This window comes from Dendrobates tinctorius, unplaced genomic scaffold (assembly GCF_039654945.1).
Source record: "Dendrobates tinctorius isolate UK_male_01 unplaced genomic scaffold, ASM3965494v1 ptg000086l, whole genome shotgun sequence".
In the NCBI taxonomy this organism is placed as follows: Eukaryota; Metazoa; Chordata; class Amphibia; order Anura; family Dendrobatidae; genus Dendrobates; species Dendrobates tinctorius.
This window is the reverse complement of record NW_027361754.1, coordinates 49,967,959-49,991,385: the sequence shown is the minus strand read 5'-3', so window position 1 is coordinate 49,991,385 and position 23,427 is coordinate 49,967,959. Positions and strand designations below refer to the sequence as shown.

Genomic DNA, 23,427 nt, shown 5'->3' with positions numbered 1-23,427 from the left:
GTATGACTGTTGTATATGAACTGTTGAATTGAAAAGCACTGCGGAATATGTTGGCGCTATATAGATTATTATTATTGTGGTAAAAAAATTGCATAACACAAGCTACAAAGTGACACAAATGGTTTCTGTCATTTTGATTGATAAATGAGCAATGAAAAAATTAAGCTGGACTCACCTAAGATCCAAGCAAGGAGAACTTGAGCCGGTTTGTACCAATGTCAACCTTTCGTCTTGCAATGCTGAACTAAGAAAAAAAAGAAACAAAACGGTTATAAATGAAAAAATGTAAATTCAGTATTTTCTTTTTCCTTTAGGCATACACGACAATAAAATTATTATTTATCACGTACTGTCGTTACAGATGTGGTAAGACCAGATACGTGGGGGCAGGGTAAGGGTGCTTTTTTAAATTAAAATACTCTGTATTTGGAAAAATTGTACTGTATTTTTTTAACAATGAACCAACTGTTTATTAAGCCTTTACCTATGGCAGACCTGGAAGTCATAGCAATCATCTCGCTGCAGGAAGCCATTGGAGTGACCGAGGGAATGACCTCCTTCTGTCACACTTTTTAAATACAGTCGATCGCTACTGACTGCGGCACGTAAAGAGTTAATTGAGCTGCTGTAAACATTGACAGTGCTCAATCCCCTCTGATTCAATCTTATCTGCCAGCAAATATGTATGCCTTTGGGGAGCAAAAGCCGAGCAATCAAAATCATGGAAGTTAAGATTCACGGACTGTGACGTGATCTGGTTAATAAGTATATCGGTTTTAAAATAAGTAAATAGTAAAGCACGGGTCCGGTAAGACTCACTGTATTATCGTGTCCACATCGGCAATTCGCTCGGTGACGATCAGGGATTCATTGTAGGTAACGTCATTTAGCGCCGGTCCCGAATTACACGCCAGGATGACCTACGGAAGAAATGCAGACCCTACTTTATACAATGGGACCAATGTACAGATATCCCGGTAAGGAAGACCCGATGTTGTAGAGAAATTTACAAGAGAACAAAATCGCTGCTACAATCGAGATGAGAGTATTGTACCTCGGTACCTCGAGACAGCAGTTCTCGAACAAACGGGAAAATTCCCAGGATGATATCGATGCCACTGTTGTCCACAAATATCAAGGCACATTTATGTGGAGGACCCTGAAAAAGCAAAATCATTGATCAGAAAAGCCCCCAATACTGCAATTATAGGAGAGAAAGAAAAATGCACCATTTCTCAAAATGCATTTAAAGGGGGTTGTCCAGGATGCGAAATGCTAGAAAAAAAAGAAATAAGAAAAAAAAATGGCCATGCCATGGTGAAAAACTTGGTTTTGAACAGTCGTTATGTACGGTCAATCCCTTTAAGCACGCGAGTATCTATATATCGGATTAGTGGGACTCCGACAACCAGCACCCTAGCTCCAGCAACGACCGGCGCAGCACGGCTCAATACACTGCACAGTGCCAATGGTGAGAATTCCAGCTCAGCTCCTACTGAAGTGAACAGGAGCAGAGTTATCTGAGAGCAGCCGATACCCAGTGTATGAAGTGGACAACACCCAAGATAGAAAGAAAATGAGTATACTGTATATCCAGCACTAGGTAAATAGGTAGTAATAGAACATAAAAATAACATGGGGTACTTGGTAAACATTGTTTTTGATTGAAAAAAACATAAAAGCCATCCCACAGCGACAAGGTGACCCTTGGTTTTAATACTAGAGGATAGGACTGTCCCGATTGGGCACACCTTGTTGCGGTGGGATGGCTTTTATGATCACAGAAGTAGAAATATAAGTATATTAATCGTTTCTTATTCTCCCTGTGTAAAATGTCACAAAACAAAGGACAGATGAACGTTCCGCACCTTTAACCTTTCGATCCAAGCTGAATAGGTGTCCACAAGCCAAGGCCTAGCTGTAGGAAAAAGGACAAAAATGAGAACAGGTGCACAGCAATGTCTAACCTAAAACCTCATATAAAGAGGTGTCCATTCCCTCTTTGGGACAGCGTTATAGGCATGCTCTTTGATCTGTGCAGGGAGAGAGGGGATGAGGTGAGCTGCGACCACCTATTGTGAATTTTTTTTTTATATATGCAAGTGCTACCTCACATTGTAATCTTGTCTGTGCTGATAATGAGACTGCTGAAAAGTAATCTATTGAACAGGGAAGTGTTAAACAGTGGCCAAACTCAAAGATTTTAGAACTTTAGTTTGAAAAAAAAAAAAAAAAAATTACTTGGAAAATTATCAAAAAAGTTCTTATGCTAAAAATAGTTTGTTTTTTTTATATATTCCCCAAGATCCATCATACAGTGGAAAGTTACAATACCCACATAATATCCATGCATGTACTCTCTAAACTCACCTTGTAACTTCTTCTTTGCTTCCTCGAACCCAAACTCGGGGTCGGTCTGTAAAACACTAAATCAGACACAAGAAGGAGAAGAGTTTTACTTTTCCCTACAGTGTAACAATTTATTAACCCCCGACCCGAATAACACAAGACAATTTATAGAAAAATGGTCAAAAGATGACGACAACTAAAAACAGTTCCTATGTACAGTTGTGGCCAAAAGTATTGACACCCCTGCAATTCTGTCAGATAATACCCAGTTTCTTCCTGAAAATGATTGCAAACACAAATTCTTTGGTTTTATCTTCATTTAATTTGTCTTAAATAAAAAAACACAAAAAGAATTGTCCTGAAGCCAAATTGGATGTAATTCCACACCAAACATACAAAAGAGGGTGGACAAAAGTATTGGCACTGTTCGAAAAATCATGTGATGCTTCTCTAATTTGTGTAATTAACAGCACCTGTAACTTACCTGTGGCACCTAACAGGTGTTGGCAATAACTAAATCACACTTGCAGCCAGTTGACATGGATTAAAGTTGACTCAACCTCTGTCCTGTGTCCTTGTGTGTACCACATTGAGCATGGAGAAAAGAAAGAAGACCGAAGAACTATCTGAGGACTTGAGAAACCAAATTGTGAGGAAGCATGAGCAATCTCAAGGCTACAAGTCCATCTCCAAAGACCAGAATGTTCCTGTGTCTACTGTGCGCAGTAGGGTGATGACTATTTTAAAAATTTTGCAAAACGAAAATGAAACCCCTTACATTGGTGGAACAATTCCATACAAATGACATTAGTATCATCAAATTTGTAAAATATTCAAAAAAGTTCCCCCTCTTTTTCATTTCAAAAAAAAGATTTTTCGTGTTTTAATTTAAATCTATAAAGAAAATATCTTTCTAAGTTGTAACAAAAAGTGGTATTTTATTCACATCTAGAACATTCTGGAATATTTTAAAATATTTTGTAATGTAGTATTATCTTTTCATTTTCAGTGCAAAGCTTCAAGTTTTACGATCAAGAAGTGCAGGACAGGTCATTCAGAAAAGGTCTTCTAGAAATTCCAGCAACAGTGTAAAGGCAAACAGGTCTATCTGGACGAGGAATCTGCCCTCCTATTCTCAACGTAAAAGGGATCCAAGTATTCCATATGTTGAAAAGCTCTCCAATCTCACGCGGATGCCAACGAACTGCCAAATTCTTGGAAACTTCAGTTTTCTGTTCAACAGCGAGAAACGGCAAAGGCAGAAGAAGAAGGCATTTAAGTGTTTGAAGGCGCACTGGTTGGTCGAGGAGTCATTAATTGACATTCCCAGATCTAACCAAAATGCTGAACGTGCTGTAAAACTGATGGAGGAACTACATGCGAAATCGAAACAAATTGAATTTTTGAATCTAAAATTCATAGGAAAAAATAATTTTTAAACACTTCTTTTGTACATATTGTACTTATAATTAACTGTTTTATACCGTATTTGTTAAAAAACGAATAATAAAAGTTGCTTAGTTATTACTATTATCGTTTCAATTATGCAAAATTGCATGTCCTTTTTTGGGGGGAAAAAACAATTTTTGCCTTATTTCATTTGAATGAAAGGGGGAACTTTTTAAAAAAAAAAACAAAAAAAAGCAATACTTATTCTTAAATAACCCATAAAAGTTCCTCCATTGCACATGGTTTCATAAAAAAAAATTTTTTGTCATTACACTAGTGCACAGTGTCATCAAGAAGTTTAAAGCCCATGGCACTGTGGCTAACCTCCCTAGATGTGGACGGAAAAGAAAAATTGACAAGTGATTTCAACGCAAGATTGTGCGGATGTTGGATAAAGAACCTCGACTAACATCCAAACAAGTTCAAGCTGCCCTGCAGTCCGAGGGTACAACGGTGTCAACCCGTACTATCCGTCGGCGTCTGAATGAAAAGTGGTAGGAGACCCAGGAAGACCCCACTTCTTACCCTGAGACATAAAAAAGCCAGGCTGGAGTTTGCCAAAACTTACCTGAAAAAGCCTAAAACATTTTGGAAAAATGTTCTCTGGTCAGATGAGACAAAAGTAGAGCTTTTTGGGCAAAGGCATTAACAGAGTTTACAGGAGAAAAAAAGAGGCATTCAAAGAAAAGAACACGGTCCCTACAGTCAAACATGGAGGAGGTTCCCTGATGTTTTGGGGTTGCTTTGCTGCCTCAGGCACTGGACTGCTTGACCGTGTGCATGGTATTATGAAGTCAGAAGACTACCAACAAATTTTGCAGCATAATGTAGGGCCCATTGTGAGAAAGCTGGGTCTCCCTCAGAGGTCATGGGTCTTCCAGCAGGACAATGACCCAAAACACACTTCAAAAAGCACTAGAAAATGGTTTGAGAGAAAGCACTGGAGACTTCTAAGGTGGCAAGCAATGAGTCCAGACCTGAATCCCATAGAACACCTGTGGAGAGATCTAAAAATGGCAGCTTGGAGAAGGCACCCTTCAAATATCAGGGACCTGGAGCAGTTTGCCAAAGAAGAATGGTCTAAAATTCCAGCAGAGCATTGTAAGAAACTCATTGATGGTTACCGGAAGCGGTTGGTCGCAGTTATTTTGGCTAAAGGTTGTGCAACCAAGTATTAGGCTGAGGGTACCAATACTTTTGTCTGGCCCATTTTTGGAGTTTTCTGTGAAATGATCAATGTTTTGCTTCATTCTGTTTTGTGTTTTTTCATTTAAGACAAATTAAATGAAGATAATAATACCAAAGAATGTGTTTGCAATCATTTTCAGGAAGAAACTGAGTATTATCTGACAGAATTGCAGGGGTGTCAATACTTTTGGCCACAACTGTAGATTTGAATGTCTCCATGGTAACAGACTACAAACATCTCCTGTGTAGTCAGATTCTGTAGTCACTTGTTCCGCTCTTCCTTCTGCCAATATTTCATGGCTGCAGGATCAGACTACAAGGGGTACAACCATGAAGATGTATAGGAACTGCGCCCGTAAAACAGTACATTTAAGGCTAGTTTCACACTAGCGTTCTTGGGCGCAGCGCAGGGCCTCCGCTAAGCCCCGCCCCCTGGCCTCACCCCCTCCGGTCAGTTCCTCCTCTGATCGCATGAGGCTGCATGCGATCAGCGTATCCTTTATTTAGCGTTGGATACGCTGATCGTGCGCTTGTCTGATTTTACTGGCGCTGCGCCCTGTGCACAAAAACGCGCTGTGTTGCATTTTTGTGCGCTGGGCGCAGCGCCAGCAAAATCAGACAAGCGCACGATCAGCGTATCCAACGCTAAATATAGGATACGCTGATCGCATGCAGCCTCATGCGATCAGAGGAGAAACTGACCGGAGGGGGCGGGGCTTAGCGGCGGCCCTGCGCCCAAGAATGCTAGTGTGAAACTAGCCTGAGAGGGGTTGTCTGGCCATTTAATATTTTCAGTGTCTAGATTTCTAAGGTAGGAATACGCTAACAATCTGCTGGAATAATCACCATACATACAAGGTTTAGGTTGGGGTTACGTGGCAATTTTGGCCATTACAGTGCTCTCACATTGCGTTGTGTCCACGTCGGGGCATATGTCCAAAATACCCTGCAAAACGGGTCAAGAAGCACGTGCCAAGCTGGGCCAATAGACTAATGGTGACGGCAGAGCGAACGTATGCTCAGCCGTGCACTTTCTTTTCCAGAATGTACGCATAAAAGTCGGACACTCAGACCTAGTAGACTGCATCTGCGTGTCTGCCTCCTGAAAGCGTACAAACCCCAAAAAAGTGCACGGCAGAGCACGTTTGCTCTGCCGTCACCATTACAATCTGTTGTCGGCGTATGCGTCAGGACCCAGATTTGTGGGGGATTTCGGACATATGCCCTGACAGGGACAAAGAACGCAATGTGAAAGCAACCTAACACATTCTCATGCAGCCAAAGATCTTCGTGTACCTCTGCTACATCGCAGCACGGTGCAAGGAACAGGGTCGCCATGGTGTAAAAAGCAAGATGCAAACATTTGGAACCAATTCTATATTTAAATGCCTTGCTTTTCACTGTCGCAGTACCTTGCAGATCATAAGGCGACCTAGTCCGCTTGCTGCGGCATACAGCATTTTTATCCGCACAACAAAGCCGCTGTGTAGCCCCAGCTTATCGCAAAACACAGGAGGTTATCTACAGACGATATGGCGGTGGGAAAACATTGAACACCTACTCGGAGACTGCTTTTGCTCCCCAGTCAAAGACATTGCCTGCTAAAAGTCCTTTCACCAGTGCAAACTGTTTCTCCTCCCAGCCCAAAGTTTCCAAAGATCTGATAACTTTCTGATAATATTTTAACGCCAAGTCATTTTCCTTCTGCTTTACCTGGAAGAAAAACATGAGAGACTGGATTTTACAGAAGGAAGAACTGAAGGATTTCTTACCCCGGGCTTGGATCGCTCGCTGCAAGACCCGTCCGATCAATTCCCTCTTAGATTCGTTGGCCTCTATTGGACCAAAAAGTCACCATTACCAGCATGCCGTTATGAGGAACAAGACGACGGCACAAGGAAAAGTATTGCATTATCTCCATCCACATAAAGGGTGATGACGCAGCAGAGGGGCGCGCAGATGTGCGCCATGTGGAGGATTACTCAGCCCAGGAGATCCTGTCAATCATACTATTCCTAAATTCGGCAGCTTTTCCTCATTCAAAATGAACCAAAACACAGATTTCACAGACTCCAGAAATTGATAAAAGTTTTAAGGTACTATCACACTTAGCGATGCACCAGCGAACCCGACCAGCGATATGACGCGGTCAGGATCGCTGGTGCATCGCTAAGGGGTTGCTAGTGAGCTGCCACACAGGCAGAACTCACCAGCGACATAGCAGGGGTCGGGGGCCGCTACTTACCTGTCAGACAAGGCGATCCTGACGTCCTCCACCCGTGTCCACGCGTCGCTCATCGGCGCCACAGGAAGCCCAGCAGGAAGTTGACGACGAGAAACGGCCCAGGACGTTCTCGCGCGATCAGCGATAACCAGCTGGGGTGCCGGTCAGAGGCAAGAATCAGACATAGCAATATCGCTAGCAATATCGCTGCTACGCAGGGTGGATAAAAATCAATGTTTTTAAAAAAAAAAAAAAAAAAAAAAAAAAAAAAAATCGGATTTTTTTTATTTAAATCGGATTTTTTTCAATAAACTGCTTTTTGAGGAAAATATTTTACCATCCAAAGGTTCTTCCATCATGAGATAAAGCTGAGTTGTTTAACTCAGTAGAATAAAGGCTGTATATGTGTAACATTCACAATGCCATGCTCTTCCAGAGGTTTCTGTAGGATTAGTGGGCAGTTTCTCTCCTATATTATCACAGACGCTCGCTTTACTTACACAGTTCTCAAAACTGAATTTGACTCCGCAGAGGTCCCAGCCTCTTCTTCACGGCAAATGTTACAACATGAACAGAGTTGAGAAAAAGACCTTGATCCTATTGTTCTACAAACCTATGAATACAGAATCAACCCCTTCAGTGCCAAGTCCAAGAAGTTAGACAATATGTTTCTGATTGTTTGGAGTGGAATAGATCTGCACAACACAAGAAGAATGTGAATCTAAGTGTGAGGAGGAGGAAGGGCAAGCAGACAAGAAAATGAAAGTGAAACTTTGAGCACAATACTGCAGCATAGCCACAGACAGACAAGTCTGGATCTGTTTGTGTGTACGATCTGAGGTTTATTACATTCTTTCCTTATAATGGCAGCAGGCCGTAAAAGAGACCCAGTTTGGGAATATTTTAATGAAGCTCCTTCGCCTATCGGTAAGGCAGGCATGCGTGCAAAATGCAAACGATGCAACAAAGAGATGCAAGGCCTGGTGGCGCAAATGAGGCAACATCATGAGAAGTGCGGTGATGAAGATGACCAAAGAAACACTTCTGAACAGGCAGGATCTTCAGGTTGGTAAACATTTTTATTGAATCCTATTTCTAAAGACTGAACCGTCATGTGTGAGAAAAATTATATTTCTTATTATTACTGCATGTTACTGTCATTTGGTACAGTTATGAAGAAAAACAAATATTCCTTTTGGGGCAGGGGCAGTGATGTGTTGTGTACAATAAGCAGAAATTGTATAAACAATAAAATAACAGCATTGACTTTTTTTGTTTAGGGGAATTCATGGATTCTGGAAACTATCCACCTCCAAGATCACCATCATCCTGTTCTACAGTTTCAGAGTTATCCATCCAGGATAGTGCTTCATTAGCAGCAGCATCATCATCAGACACACAGCCACATATCACCATCACCCAAAAGGAAGAAAAAAACTTTACCTCCTGGAACCACCATAGATAGGTTTGTGATGAGAACTAGCAGATTAGAAAAAGAGTTGATTGATGAAAAAATTGCCCAGTTTATTTATGCAACGAACTCTTCTTTCCGTCTGACTGAGAACCCACATTTCATTAATATGGTTCAGTCACTGAGACCAGGATACAGTCCACCCAGCAGAGCTGATGTTGCAGGGAAACTGCTGGATCAAGTGTATGACAGAGAAATGGAGCAATGTGCAACAGCTCTGGAGGGTAAAATTGTTAACCTAAGTATTGATGGGTGGAGTAATGTCCACAATGATCCTATTGTATGTGCTTGTATAACAACAGAAGAAGGTAAAGTCTTCCTTGCACAAACAACTGATACGTCAGGAAATGCACACACAGCAGAATACTTACAAGAAGTGGCAGTAAAAGCTATAACGACATGTGAACAAAAATTCAAATGTCTAGTACGCAGTTTGGTCACTGACAATGCTGCAAACGTATCCAAGATGAGAAGAGATTTAGAAGAGCAGGGAGGGAATACAAAGCTGCTAATAACATATGGTTGCAGTGCTCATTTGCTGCACCTCTTAGCCAAAGACTTAAGTGTTGCAGAAATAAAGGCTAATGTTGTTGAAGTTGCTAAATACTTCCGTAATAATCATTTTGCTGCAGCAGCTCTGAAAAGGATGGGTGGAACCAAGCTAACGCTCTCACAAGATGTTAGATGGAACTCTGTGGTGGACTGTTTAGAGCAGTATATCACAAACTGGCCTATTCTGATGACACTTTGTGAAGAAAATCGAGATAAAATAGATGGCACTGTCACGGCCAAAATCCTCAACATTGGGCTTAAGAGAAATGTTGAACATATGCTGAGCTTCCTGAAACCCATCTCTCAAGCTTTAAACAAAATACAGAAAAATAGCTGTTTTATTGCGGATGCTGTTGAAATTTGGAAGGAACTGAGTGAACACTTAAAAACAGAACTACACATGGACAGAATTAAATTACAAGCAGTAAACAAACGAATGGGACAAGCACTGACTCCAGCTCATTTTTTGGCAAATATTGTCAATATCCAATATCAGGGTCAAAACCTAAGTGCTGAGGAAGAGGAGTTAGCTATGACATGGGTATCCAGCAATCATCCATCTTTAATGCCAACTATAATAAACTTCAGAGCTAAGGGGGAACCATTCAAGAAATATATGTTTGCTGAAGATATTTTAAGGAAGGTCACACCAGTAAACTGGTGGAAGTCACTTAAGCGCTTGGATTTAGAGACTGTTCAAGTAATGATTTCACTTTTAACAGCAGTAGCTTCTTCTGCAGGCGTTGAAAGAATATTCTCTTCCTTTGGACTCATTCATTCTAAATTGAGAAATCGGTTGGGACCCAATAAAGCAGGAAAGCTTGTTTTTCTTTTCCAGATTATGAATAGGAACAAAGAAGAAGATGATGATGAAGATGACGACAAGTGAGCTACAGAGGACAGCAGGGACAGTAGTATTTAAGTTTTTCATGTGTCGGCTGGGCTGACAGTCTAAGTTTCTTAAAATATATATATATTTTGTTTAGCCAAATTAGTTAAAAAACATGGATGTTTGTTTAAGCAAATAACTTATGCTGTAATGTTGTTATTGTTTCAGTTGAATAAATCTATTTAAATTGTTATTAAGGTCAGGATTATTTTTCTCCTTCCTAAGTACAACAGAACAGTGGTGTCCAAATATGAATGATTAACCCATTAAACTGGGGAGAAAAAGGTAATATAAAAAGTGATTCTAAAAATCTTCATCTACTTGCATGTTAAAGTAACAAGAACTAGTTTAGGTAGAAACTTTGATTTAAATCACTGATTTAAATCAAGCCTTACTGACTAGTGATTTAAATCGTGATTTAAATCAGTTAGATTTAAATCAAATCCACCCTGCTGCTACGTCACAAAATCGGTGACGTTATAGCTATATTGCTAGCGATATCAATTGGTGTGACAGGCCCTTTAGAGTACGCAGCAATCTAGAAATTACAGAAATTACAGGGGCAATCACAGAACCAGCAAACGTTTTGTTGCAAATAGACAACTATGTGTCAAAAAGGTGTTGAGAAAAAAAAAAAAAAAAGTGCACAATAACTGATTAAAAGATTTGAGAAGAATCAAAGGTGAAGTGAACAGGAGCCATTATCATCCAGTGCTGTCATATTCCAGAGTTGCAGCCTCCCTGGAGGTCAGAAGTACAAGGTGCTCATAGACATGGCCGAGGTGAGGAGGCTGAAAATGGCTCTATATACAATAAATAACACAAGATCCACCATTCAGGATAGATGTCACAGCTCCTCTTCTCATCACCCTGTACAATGACTGATAACACAGGATTCACCATTCAGATTAGATGTCACAGCTCACCTCCTCCGCCTACTGAAAAATGACCTTTGCCTGAATTAGAGCATATCGAATATACTTTCTGATGCAAATTTCCCTTTCAGACAGTTAAGAAGAGACATTTTCTGTATATGTTACATGATTAAAACAAAAAACACCCATATTTACTGAGCAAACCACACAGATTCAGTCTAATCTTCACTTCATTTCATCCCATTTATTGGGTGTTATATGTCCGAGACGTAGATCAGGGCTATAAGACTACAAAACCGTTGTTGGGAAATTAGTTAACATATAGTAAAAAATGGCGAGATATTATATATATATATATATATATATATATATATATATATATTATATATATATATACACACACACACACAGTGGGGCAAAAAAGTATTTAGTCAGTCAGCAATAGTGCAAGTTCCACCACTTAAAAAGATGAGAGGCGTCTGTAATTTACATCATAGGTAGACCTCAACTATGGGAGACAAACTGAGAAAAAAAAATCCAGAAAATCACATTGTCTGTTTTTTTTTCATTTTATTTGCATATTATGGTGGAAAATAAGTATTTGGTCAGAAACAAGCAATCAAGATTTCTGGCTCTCACAGACCTGTAACTTCTTCTTTAAGAGTCTCCTCTTTTCTCCACTCATTACCTGTAGTAATGGCACCTGTTTAAACTTGTTATCAGTATAAAAAGACACCTGTGCACACCCTCAAACAGTCTGACTCCAAACTCCACTATGGTGAAGACCAAAGAGCTGTCAAAGGACACAAGAAACAAAATTGTAGCCCTGCACCAGGCTGGGAAGACTGAATCTGCAATAGCCAACCAGCTTGGAGTGAAGAAATCAACTGTGGGAGCAATAATTAGAAAATGGAAGACATACAAGACCACTGATAATCTCCCTCGATCTGGTGCTCCACGCAAAATCCCACCCCGTGGGGTCAGAATGATCACAAGAACGGTGAGCAAAAATCCCAGAACCACGCGGGGGGACCTAGTGAATGAACTGCAGAGAGCTGGGACCAATGTAACAAGGCCTACCATAAGTAACACACTACGCCACCATGGACTCAGATCCTGCAGTGCCAGACGTGTCCCACTGCTTAAGCCTGTACATGTCCGGGCCCGTCTGAAGTTTGCTAGAGAGCATTTGGATGATCCAGAGGAGTTTTGGGAGAATGTCCTATGGTCTGATGAAACCAAACTGGAACTGTTTGGTAGAAACACAACTTGTCGTGTTTGGAGGAAAAAGAATACTGAGTTGCATGAATCAAACACCATACCTACTGTAAAGCATGGTGGTGGAAACATCATGCTTTGGGGCTGTTTCTCTGCAAAGGGGCCAGGACGACTGATCCGGGTACATGAAAGAATGAATGGGGCCATGTATCGTGAGATTTTGAGTGCAAACCTCCTTCCATCAGCAAGGGCATTGAATATGAAACGTGGCTGGGTCTTTCAACATGACAATGATCCAAAGCACACCGCCAGGGCAACGAAGGAGTGGCTTCGTAAGAAGCATTTCAAGGTCCTGGAGTGGCCTAGCCAGTCTCCAGATCTCAACCCTATAGAAAACCTTTGGAGGGAGTTGAAAGTCCGTGTTGCCAAGCGAAAAGCCAAAAACATCACTGCTCTAGAGGAGATCTGCATGGAGGAATGGGCCAACATACCAACAACAGTGTGTGGCAACCTTGTGAAGACGTACAGAAAACGTTTGACCTCTGTCATTGCCAACAAAGGATATATCACAAAGTATTGAGATGAAATTTTGTTTCTGACCAAATACTTATTTTCCACCATAATATGCAAATAAAATGAAAAAAAAAACAGACAATGTGATTTTCTGGATTTTATTTTCTCAGTTTGTCTCCCATAGTTGAGGTCTACCTATGATGTAAATTACAGACGCCTCTCATCTTTTTAAGTGGTGGAACTTGCACTATTGCTGACTGACTAAATACTTTTTTGCCCCACTGTGTGTGTAGATATAGATTATATATATATATATATATATATATATATATATATATATATATATATACACACACACACACACACACACACACATACAGACCAAAAGTTTGGACACACCTCATTCAAAGAGTTTTCTTTATTTTCATGACTATGAAAATTATAAAACCTGCAAAAGACAAAGTGAGCAAAAACCCTGCTGTAACTACATAAGTAAAAGCAAAAGTGCATCTAAATAATGCAGAGTTTTTAGTAATACTGTTTTTGATCAAAAGTAGCATGAAAGCCATCCCACCACGACACGGTAACTCTGTTCGGGACAGTCCTACACTGTCTAATATTAAAAACCTTGCCTTGTGTCAAAGTTGACCTCAATGTGTGAACAAGGGCAGACAAAAGGACTAGGTCCCAAACAGTAGACACCAGTCTTATTTAGTTACAGCAGGGTTTTTGCTCACTTTGTCTTTTGCAGGTTTTATGGCCAATGTCAACATGGATTTATATTCTGCATGTGTATCAGCTCAATTTTTGTGTTTTAGATTCACTCTGAAGGCATCAAAACTATGAATTTACACATGTGGAATTATATAATTAACAAAAAAGTGTGAAACAACTGAAAATATGTCTTATATTCTAGGTTCTTCAAAGTAGCCACCTTTTGCTTTGATTTTTGCACACTCTTGGCATTCTCTTGATGAGCTTCAAGTGGTAGTCACCGGAAATGGTCTACCAACAGTCTTGAAGGAGTTCCCAGAGATGCTTAGCACTTGTTGGCCCTTTTGCCTTCACTCTGCGGTCCAGCTCATCCCAAACCATCTCGATTGGGTTCAGGTCTGGTGACTGTGGAGGCCAGGTCATCTGGCGTAGCACCCCATCACTCTCCTTCTTGGTCAAATAGCCCTTACACAGCCTGGAGGTGTATTTGGGGTCATTGTCCTGTTGAAAAATAAATGATGGTCCAACTAAACACAAACCGGATGGAATAGCATGCTGCTGCAAGATCCTGTGGTAGTCAAAGCAAAAGGTGGCTACTTTCAAGAACCTAGAGTATAAGACATATTTTCAGTTGTTCCACACGTTTTTGTTAATTATATAATTCCACATGTGTTAATTCATTGTTTTGATGCCTTCAGAGTGAATCTACAATTTTCATAGTCAAGTCATGAAAATAAAGAAAACTCTTTGAATAAGAAGGTGTCCAAACTTTTGGTCTGTACTGTGTGTATGTATGTATGTATGTGTATATATATATATATATATATATATATATATATATATATATATATATATATATATATATATATATAAACTATTGTAAGGTAGCGCCTATTGTTCATGTTGGGGGCACTCGCTTGGCAGCCGATTAATAGGGTCCGTCAGAGTTTTTCAACATAACCAGTCCATACGGTTTAGTGTTACACAGCATGAACCATCGAAGCATGAAGAAAAGGTAATAGTCTTACATCAGACCACACGAATGTTCATAATAGTGCTCCGCTATCTTAGCCCTGTGGTCACACAGGCTGTGCTTTGTCCAGCAAACAGGCTCTATAGCCTCCCAGTTATTTCCCCCTGTCCAGGGTTACCTCTTAGTTGCTTCTCATTCAGAACGTCCGTTCCCTCCTGGGGACTGTTCCACACACATAGGCCAATATACACAGGCCTCACTAGGTCTGCGGCCTCAGCATGTGCTCTTCAGGGAGGCAGCACACCTTCCAGCACCTAGGCCTTCCGGGACCTTCCACATGGCCCAATCAGATCCATGCACTCTCTCATGTGACCTACCCTGATCACCTTATATGTTCCATAGCGACACCCACAGGTGAGGTATGGATGACATGGCTACGATCTCATTGCAGGTCCTTTCCAGACACCCAGCAATACACACACATATACAGGTTTTACTATGGGCGTTCAGACACACGCCTCTGGGTGGGTTTGTAGGTGACTGGTCCCACCCATCTCACCAAGCCACCTGGAAGCTTTCCCTAATACAGAGTAACAAACCTTCAGCAGAATATCTGCTGATTAATACCAGTTCCAGCTTCCATCACAAGGCCACCCACCTTGTGATACATATCGGTCATTTACCATCCTGCCGTTCATCCTTTATCCATTACAATAATGGACATGCCTGTATGCATGTCCTGAGACGCCCACACAGCGCCCCCTAGCTGTCACTGCACCACTATATATACAGTATATATATATATATATATATATTTTTTTTTTTTTTAGAAATTGCACCCCTCTTGTCTATAGGCCGTGCCTGGTATTGTAGTTCTGTCCTATCTAAATGAATGGGAATAAGCAACAAAACCAAAACAGCTATGGGCACAAATGGTGTAGTTTCTAAAATTCTTACAATTTCTGGTCTTGGAAAACTGAGTTTTTCTTCCGTAGCCACTCAAGATGCATCACGTAAGACTACAAGTCGGCTCAATTATAGGACAGCCACGCGTATCAATAAAGTGAGGTGACTGGTAATATGTAAAAAAAAAAAAAAAGTGCTCCGGCCCGTCCATCACCGTGCCCCCACCCGGGCCATCATACTGATATTAAACTAGAAAAACAAAAAAACTGAACTGGAGTATATTTGAATGACATGCATGATGTAAAAGCATGTTCACACTGGCCATAAAAGCAAGCAAAACCAAGGAAAAAACAATCTAATATATAATTGCCAATTGGCTCTGTCACAGCTTCTGCCGATTGTGACGCTTTCCCCACAATCCACCGTGGCCGGAAGCTGTGACAAAAATGGCAAATCCCCCGCCCCACCGGCTTAGCCAATGTGCGTTGCCACGTGGGATTTGAATCCCCCGCCAAGCCGCGCGGCTCTGCTCATTGACTGAGCCACCCGCCGGCTGAGGCTTGGCAGGGGATTCAAATCCCGCGCGGCACCGCTCATTGGCTCCGCCGGTGGGGCGGGGGGATTATATACTTACCTAATCGGGAAGAGCGTTGCCGTGACGCTTCTCTTCTCACCGGAGACCGGGGCAGGAGTGCACGTTGTTGGAATCGCACATGCGCATAGCACCATCGGGCGCCATTTTACTGAAGACACATTTGCAGTGTGTCTTCAGCAATATGGAGTCGGACAGCGCGGTATGGGCATGCGCGTATTCCGGCGCCACACTCCTCCCCCGACAGAGCATGACAGTGCTGGAGCACAGGGAAGAAAGGGAAGTATAAATGTTTTTGTATGTGTGCAGTTTAATAGGGGTGAGGGGGACCATACATATCAGGATAGGGGGGTGAGGGGACCATGCATACCAAGATTGGGGGAGGTGAGAGGACCATGCATACCAGGATTGGGGTGAGGGGGACCATACATATCAGGATAGGGGGGTGAGAGGTAGCATGCATACCAGGATAGGGGGTGAGGGGGCCATACATACCAGGATCGGGGGGTGAGGGGACCATGCATACCAAGATTGGGGGGTGAGAGGACCATGCATACCAGGATAGGGAGGTGAGGGGTCCATGTATACCAGGATAGGGGGGTTCTGGGACCATACATACCAGGATAGGGGGTTGAGGGGACCATACATACCAGGACAGGGGGGTGAGAGGACCATGCATGCCAGGATGGGGGGGAGAGAGGACCATGCATGCCAGGATGGGGGGGGGGGGGTGAGGGGTAGCATGCATACCAGGATTGAGGGGTGAGGGGACCATACATACCAGGATAGGGGGGTGAGAGGCCCATGAATACCAGGATAGGGGGGTGAGAGGACCATGCATGCCAGGATGGGGGGGGGGGGGGGTGAGGGGTAGCATGCATACCAGGATTGAGGGGTGAGGGGACCATGCATACCAGGATAGGGGGGTGAGAGGACCATGCATACCAGGATAGGGGGGTGAGAGGGTCATGCATACCAGGAAAGGAGGGTGAGGGGACCATGCATACCAGGATAGGGGGGTGAGAGGACCATGCATACCAGGATAGGGGGATGAGAGGGCCATGCATGCATTCAAATCCCACCCGGCACCGCTCATTAGCTCAGCCGGCGGGGCGGGGATTCAAATCCCCCACCAAAGCCACGCGGATGTTCATTTCAGCGCACTCCCGATGCAATAGCATCGGGCCTATTTCTAGTATGTGTATATACCCTAATGAAAATAAATAAGTAAAAAAGCAAGTGCATTAAATAATTAACATAGGGTACTTGGTAAACACTGTTTTGATCAAAAAAGTATAAAGCTGTCCCACCACGGCAAGGTGTACCCATTTGAGACAGTAACTACACTAACGGTAAAATCTACCTAGTGTGAATAGTGGCAGAGAGTCTCCGGGTCCCAAAAGCACACCCAGCTTAAGAGGGACTATAAGTGAACTACACAGTTCAGTAGAAAGTACAAATAGGGTGTGGCCTCCTTTCTACTGAACAGTGTAGTTCACTTATAGTCCCTCTTAAGCTGGGTGTCCGTTTGGGACCTGGAGACTCACTGCCACTATTCACACTAGGTAGGTTTTACCGTTAGTGTAGTTACTGTCTCAAATGGGTACACCTTGCCGTGGTGGGACAGCTTTATACTTTTTTGAGCAAAACAGTGTTTACCAAGTACCCTATGTTATTTAATGCACTTGCTTTTTTACTTATTTATTTTCATTAGGGTATACACACATTGTTTTTTCCTTGGTTTTGCTTGATATTAAACTAGGAAGTGGCAAACGTTTGCTTTTATGTTGCCGTTTGGCCTCGGGCTTTGTAGCCTGTCGTCAATGCTGAGAAGATTTCAGACATGTGAGCAAATGAATGCTAATTGTCTCATTACATATTCATGAGCCTGAGGAGCAGAGCGGCTCTTTACCGGACGGAGTACAAGCCTGTGAATACCAAATGGCTTATTATGTGTTTCAGCTTCCGACATTTCTCTAAAAATTAATCTGCTCCCTGACAGGGCTTTAGGCGGCACATCCGCCGTATTGGCAGTGCTGTAGATTATTAAATAGCAAATCAGCTGAAAATATAGCACCCCAAAATGAGGGAGAGGGGGGTGGGGTGTGATAAAGGGAAACATCAGTCAATTACCTGATATAAGGAAGGTTTTGGTGTTAAATGTATATAAATTTTAGCATTTTTTTTCTTCATAACACAAGGCTTTTTATTATTTTAGGAGTCATGCTTCCTATTATTTCAGGAAATTCATACGTACATTAGCCAAAATGGTCAGATCCTGACTAGCGATGAGCGAACGTGCTCGCCACTACTCATTACTCGACCGAGTATCACGGTACTCAATGCACTCGGTGAGCACCGAGCATTTCCGGGATTACTCTGCGGAAACTCGGGTCTCCACCCAGCTTTTTGGCGGACTTTACAGACCCAATCACGATGCAGGGATTGTCTGCCAGTCGCAGCCATCTTTGTTGTGGTTGTGCAGTGATTGGCTGGCCGCACAGCATCATCAGGGGTATAAGAGACCGGACACCACCCTGCTCGGCGCATTCAGCTCTGGATTCAGATAGTGTAGGGAGAGCCGCTGCCGATATAGGGTGAGAATTGGGGATTTATTAGTTAGTGTGGGGTCTACCATCCTAAACTACTCAAATCCAGCTAAACCAATAGTCCTTCTAAGGACTAATTCCAGAGTATATAGGTTGCAGTGTTAGGTAGGCAGGGGATTGTACGTCGCTCTATACACATCAGTGCCAGACCTGCAGGCACCGTATGTGTGTATATAGAGCACTGCATACATCAAGAGGGTCCATTCCCTTCCTGTGTTCTGGTGCTGCTGCTGCTACTTGCGGGATATATTAGCCGTATATATCTAGCTCCAGGTGTAATTGGAATACAGGCCACACATTTTTTGGTGTGGTATCTCCAAGCCAGCTCATATCTGAGCGTGCTCAAAGTTTGTACTTATATACAACACTAATTAGCCATAAAAAAAACAAGTTTGGCCAGTTTTCCTTTTTTTGTCCTGGGTGTCACAGTACTGATATGCAGCACTAGTTAGCAAAAAAATACGTGTAGTGAACATGTTTAATATTCTATTCCATTTACAATGGGAAAGGCACGTGGTAAGGGACAGGGAAGTGGGCGTGATGGTGATGGTGCAGGCCCAGGCCGTGGGCAAGCTGAAATTGGCCCACCGAAAACACCCACATCTTCTCGCTGGACCTTAGTGTCTGAATTCCTAGGGGACTGTGGCAAGACAGCACTATTGAAGCCTGAGCAATGTGAAAAGGTTGTTGGTTAGATAGCGGATAATACATTCAGTTACTATCCACCACCAACAGCACCCCTGTGTTCAACACGGTCAAATCACAGTAGCCGTGAATCTGGACCGCATATTCCTTACCCTGATCTTCCTTCCTCCCACCATGCTGAATGCCCTGAGACAACTGATCCCACATTGGGACACTCTAAAGAGCTGTTCAGTTTTCCATTTGGAGATTCGTGCCTCTCACCTGATCCACTAGAAGCGGGGCAAGATGCTATTCCATGTAGCGGTGCACAAATATTTGAGCAGCCATGGTCACAAGAGGTGGACAATGATGAGACCCAATTGCCGAAAAGTCATGAGGAGGACCAGGGTGGGATGAGGTGGTGGATGATGTAGTAACAGACCTAACCTGGCAGAAGGACATGCAGAGCGAGGACAGCAGCACACAGGGGGAGGTAGGTGTCGCACTTCCTCAGGCAGGAAGAAGCAGTGTGGTGGGTGCAGACAGAAGGCGGGCAACCGTTCCCCGTAACACCAACCTGACAGAAGTTGCCAGTCCAACTGTTAGGTCTTCCCGAGTCTGGTTATTTTTTAAAGACTCTGCCGATAACCCCAAACAGGCCATTTACAGCACTTGCCATGCCCACATCAGCAGGGGTAGCAAAACTACAAGCCTTACCACCACCAGCATGATCAGGCACATGGCAGCAAAGCACCCGACTTTGTGGCCCCAACCCCAGGCTCCAGGAACAGTGTCTGCGGGTGAAACTACTGCTTCTTCCACTGTCGTGCGTGCAAGCCTATCCCCTGTCCAAGCTGCATGCGAAGATGCCACCTGCCCTCCTGCCCTACACCTGCCGTTGCCCACAGTCAAACAGCACCATCATCAAGCACGTCCACGTCCTTGTCCCAGCGCAGCCTTCAGTTGTCCATATCCCAGTCATTGGAACATAAGCGGAAATATGCAGCCAATGCCCCACAGGCCACAGTACTTAATTCTCATATTTCTCGTCTGCTTGCGGTCGAAATGTTGCCTTTTAGGCTCGTGGAGATGGAAGCTGTCCACAACCTGATGGCGGAGGCCGTCCCAAGGTACTCTGTCCCCAGCTGCCACTATTTCTCCCGATGTGCCGTCCCGGCATTACACAAGCACGTGTCCCACATTACCCGTGTCCTCAACAAAGCAGTTACTGGGAAAGTACACCTAAACACGGACACGTGGACAAGTGCTTGTGGCCAGGGAGGGTACATCTCTCTGACGGCACACTGGGTTAACATAGTGGAAGCTAGGACCCAGTCAGACCTTGGGATGGAACACGTCCTCCCGACGCCAAGAATTGCGGGCCCTATGTCAATCAGGGTTGCCCCCACTGTGTACAGCTCCTGCACCTCCTCCTCTTCTTCAGACTCCATGTCAGAAATGAGCATATCAGTCACAAGCTGGAAGCACTGCAGCACTGCCAAAGCAAAGCAGTAACAGACTGAGCTAATTTGCTTAGGTGACAAACCGCACAATGCTGAAGAGTTGTTGACTGCTCTGAAAGAGCAGGCAGATGTGTGGCTGACACCGCTAAATCTCCAGCCAGGCATGGTTGTGTGTGACAATTGCAGGAACCTGGTGGCGGCTTTGAGGCGAGGCGAACAGACACATGTACCATGCCTGGCCCATGTGCTGAACCTCGTTATTCAACGTCTTCTAAAAAGCTATCTGGAGCTGCCGGTTAAAGTACGGTGCCTGTGTGCACATTTTAGAAAGTTAGCTACAGCTTCAGCCGCCCTTGCCGTGCTTCAGCAGCGATTGCAGATTCCGGCTCACCGACTGGTGTGTAATGTCCCCACGCGTTGAGACTTTACACTGCATATGTTAGAAAGGATTTGTGAGCAGAAGCGGGCAGTTGTTGAATAGCAGCACCAACAAGGCCGTCGTTTTTCAGGTCTGACTCCACACATAAGACCTCAGGAGTGGACATAGATGTCAGACATATGTAGCATCCTCCAAAACTTTGAAGAGTCCACCAAGATGGTGAGCAGCGATGAAGCCATAATTAGCGTCACCATCCCGCTCATCTGCATTCTGAAAAGCTCTCTGCTCACAATGAAAAAGGAGGCATTGCAGGCGGAGCACGAGGACATGGATCAAGGAACCATACAGGGTGATTATACACAACCCAGCCTCGTGTCATCCCAATGTGGATTGGTTGACAATGAGGAGGAGGAGGAGGAGGAACAGGAGCTACTCTCATGCGCTATAGATGGGACTACAACTGTCATACCATCATACCGTCTGTTCAGCGTGGATGGCCTCAGGACAGGGAGGAAGAGGAGGAGGAGACCTTGATCATTCGGCCTGTTGGTGAGGACACGGAAGGCTTGCCTGTTACCAGTCTGGCACGCATGGCTGACTTTATGTTTCGCTGCCTTTTCCGTGACCCTCGTATTGTCAAAATATTGGGTACCAGTCATTACTGGCTAGTGACGCTTTCAGACCCACGGTACAAGGATAACTTTCAATCTCTTGTTCCAGAGGCAGACAGGTGTACCAAAATGGTGGAGTACCATAGGGCCATTGTTGCAGAATTATTAAAAAAATTTCCCATCTCAAAACGCAGGCGGCAGAGATAACAGTTCATTGGCCAACCAAGCAGGACAGGCGAGACAGACACAAGTCCACTCCAGCAAAGGCAGGGGAACACTGGCAAAGTTCGCGGCGTAAGCTCACAAGGAATGCAATCTTCTCTAAGATGTTGAGGGAGTACCTTGCTGACTGTACCAACGTCCTCCATGCCTTTTAATTATTGGGTATCCAAGCTGGACACGTGGCATGAGCTGGCTCTCTATGCCTTGGAGGTCCTGGCCTGCCCTGCCACTAGCATTTTGTCCGAGCGGGTTTTTAGTGCTGCTGGTGGCATTATCACAGATAAGCGCATTCGCTTTTCTCTGGAAATTGCAAATAGGCTTACGCTTATAAAAATGAACAAGGGATGGATTGGGCCTGACTTCGACACCACCAAATGATGACAGCGAAGCATAAAATCCAATGTAGTGTATTTTTTGGGAGGTGTATTCTCATGCACCTCTTCACAACCAAACATGGATATACCCTTCCTGATTTTGGCTATTTGGTGTCCTCCTCCTCACCGTCCACCACCACTTGAACAACAGGGTGAACGTATTCAGTCATGCTCCAGCCATGCTATGTTTTGGCAAGGGTGTTATGATGCCCGTCACCAAAATAGAAAAAATATGTACACCCCCAAGGGGAAATATATGCCAGACCATACATTATGGGCATTCCAAGTCTAGGAGACCAGCTCCTAGAAATTGGGCCTATTTTTTTTAACCAGGCCTTCCTCCACGTCTGATCATCCGCAGCCACTAGATCAAAAGAGTTTACGTGTTCCATGCAGCTACAGCCAGTGTCGCATTATTAACAAGGGTGGGTGGTTAGGCTGTGCGTAACAGACTTGTTCTAAAAAAGGTTGAGGTGTACCCCACAGGGGAAATTCCAAGTCTAGGACACCCACATTTTTTTGGTAATAGTTCCTCCTCCCTATTTCTTCCAAGGGGGATTGGAGTTATTGGGGTGCATATGACTTGGCAGCAGGGCAGTGTCACGTCTCCGTCAGATTTGGGGCCTGCTGTTCCGGTCGCAGCCACTAGGAGGCGCCGGGCCGCCACTTCGCCGTCAGACTCGGGGACGGCTGTTCCTGCCTCGGCCACTGGGAGGCGCCTTGGTTCTATTACGTCGCCGTCAGACTCAGGGCCTATGGTCCCAGCTTTAGCCACTAGGAGGCGCCGGTCTGTCACGTCACCGTTGGATTCGAGGCCTGCTGTTCCGGTCACGGCCACAAGGAGGCGCCAGACCGCCACTTCACTGTCAGACTCGGGGACGGCTGTTCCTGCCTCGGCCACTGGGAGGCGCCGTGGTCCGCCCGTGAGTTATGGTGGTGACAGAGAAGTGGCTCCTGCGCAGGCATCTGGTGGGTGCAGGCTCCGCCCCTCTGTCAGTCATCAGAGGGTTACTGCAACACCATCTGGCCTGGTCCTGGGGGCGGCCCTAATGACATCACCAGTCCAGGAACCTGTGAGGGATGACCTGATCCCTCAAATACCTTGGGACTGGTCTTGCAAGCCGCCGGATATATTCTTGGTTCCCGTGTGTTACTTAGTGATTGATTTCTGTTTGACTCTGACCTCAGCCTGGATTTCTGACCCCTCTTTTGCCTGACGATTCTGTACTTCT

At 44.0% G+C, this 23,427-nt stretch overlaps 1 protein-coding gene across 4 annotated transcripts in view; it reads right to left on the bottom strand.

Moving 5' to 3' along the window:
* Positions 1 to 23,427, bottom strand: part of PANK4 (pantothenate kinase 4 (inactive)) — a 109,464-nt gene that overhangs the window by 24,098 nt on the left and 61,939 nt on the right. For all 4 annotated transcript variants that reach the window (XR_012234074.1, XR_012234076.1, XM_073585384.1 and 1 more), the window contains exons 13-18: positions 6,548 to 6,699; positions 2,371 to 2,426; positions 1,869 to 1,918; positions 1,055 to 1,159; positions 820 to 920; positions 176 to 244 (exon numbers count right to left, since the gene is read on the bottom strand). Coding sequence is in view for 2 of the 4 variants with exons in the window: in XM_073585384.1 (XP_073441485.1) it covers positions 176 to 244; positions 820 to 920; positions 1,055 to 1,159; positions 1,869 to 1,918; positions 2,371 to 2,426; positions 6,548 to 6,699 (533 nt within the window). In the remaining 2 variants the exon portion in view is untranslated. The remainder of the gene's footprint in view (positions 1 to 175; positions 245 to 819; positions 921 to 1,054; positions 1,160 to 1,868; positions 1,919 to 2,370; positions 2,427 to 6,547; positions 6,700 to 23,427) is intronic.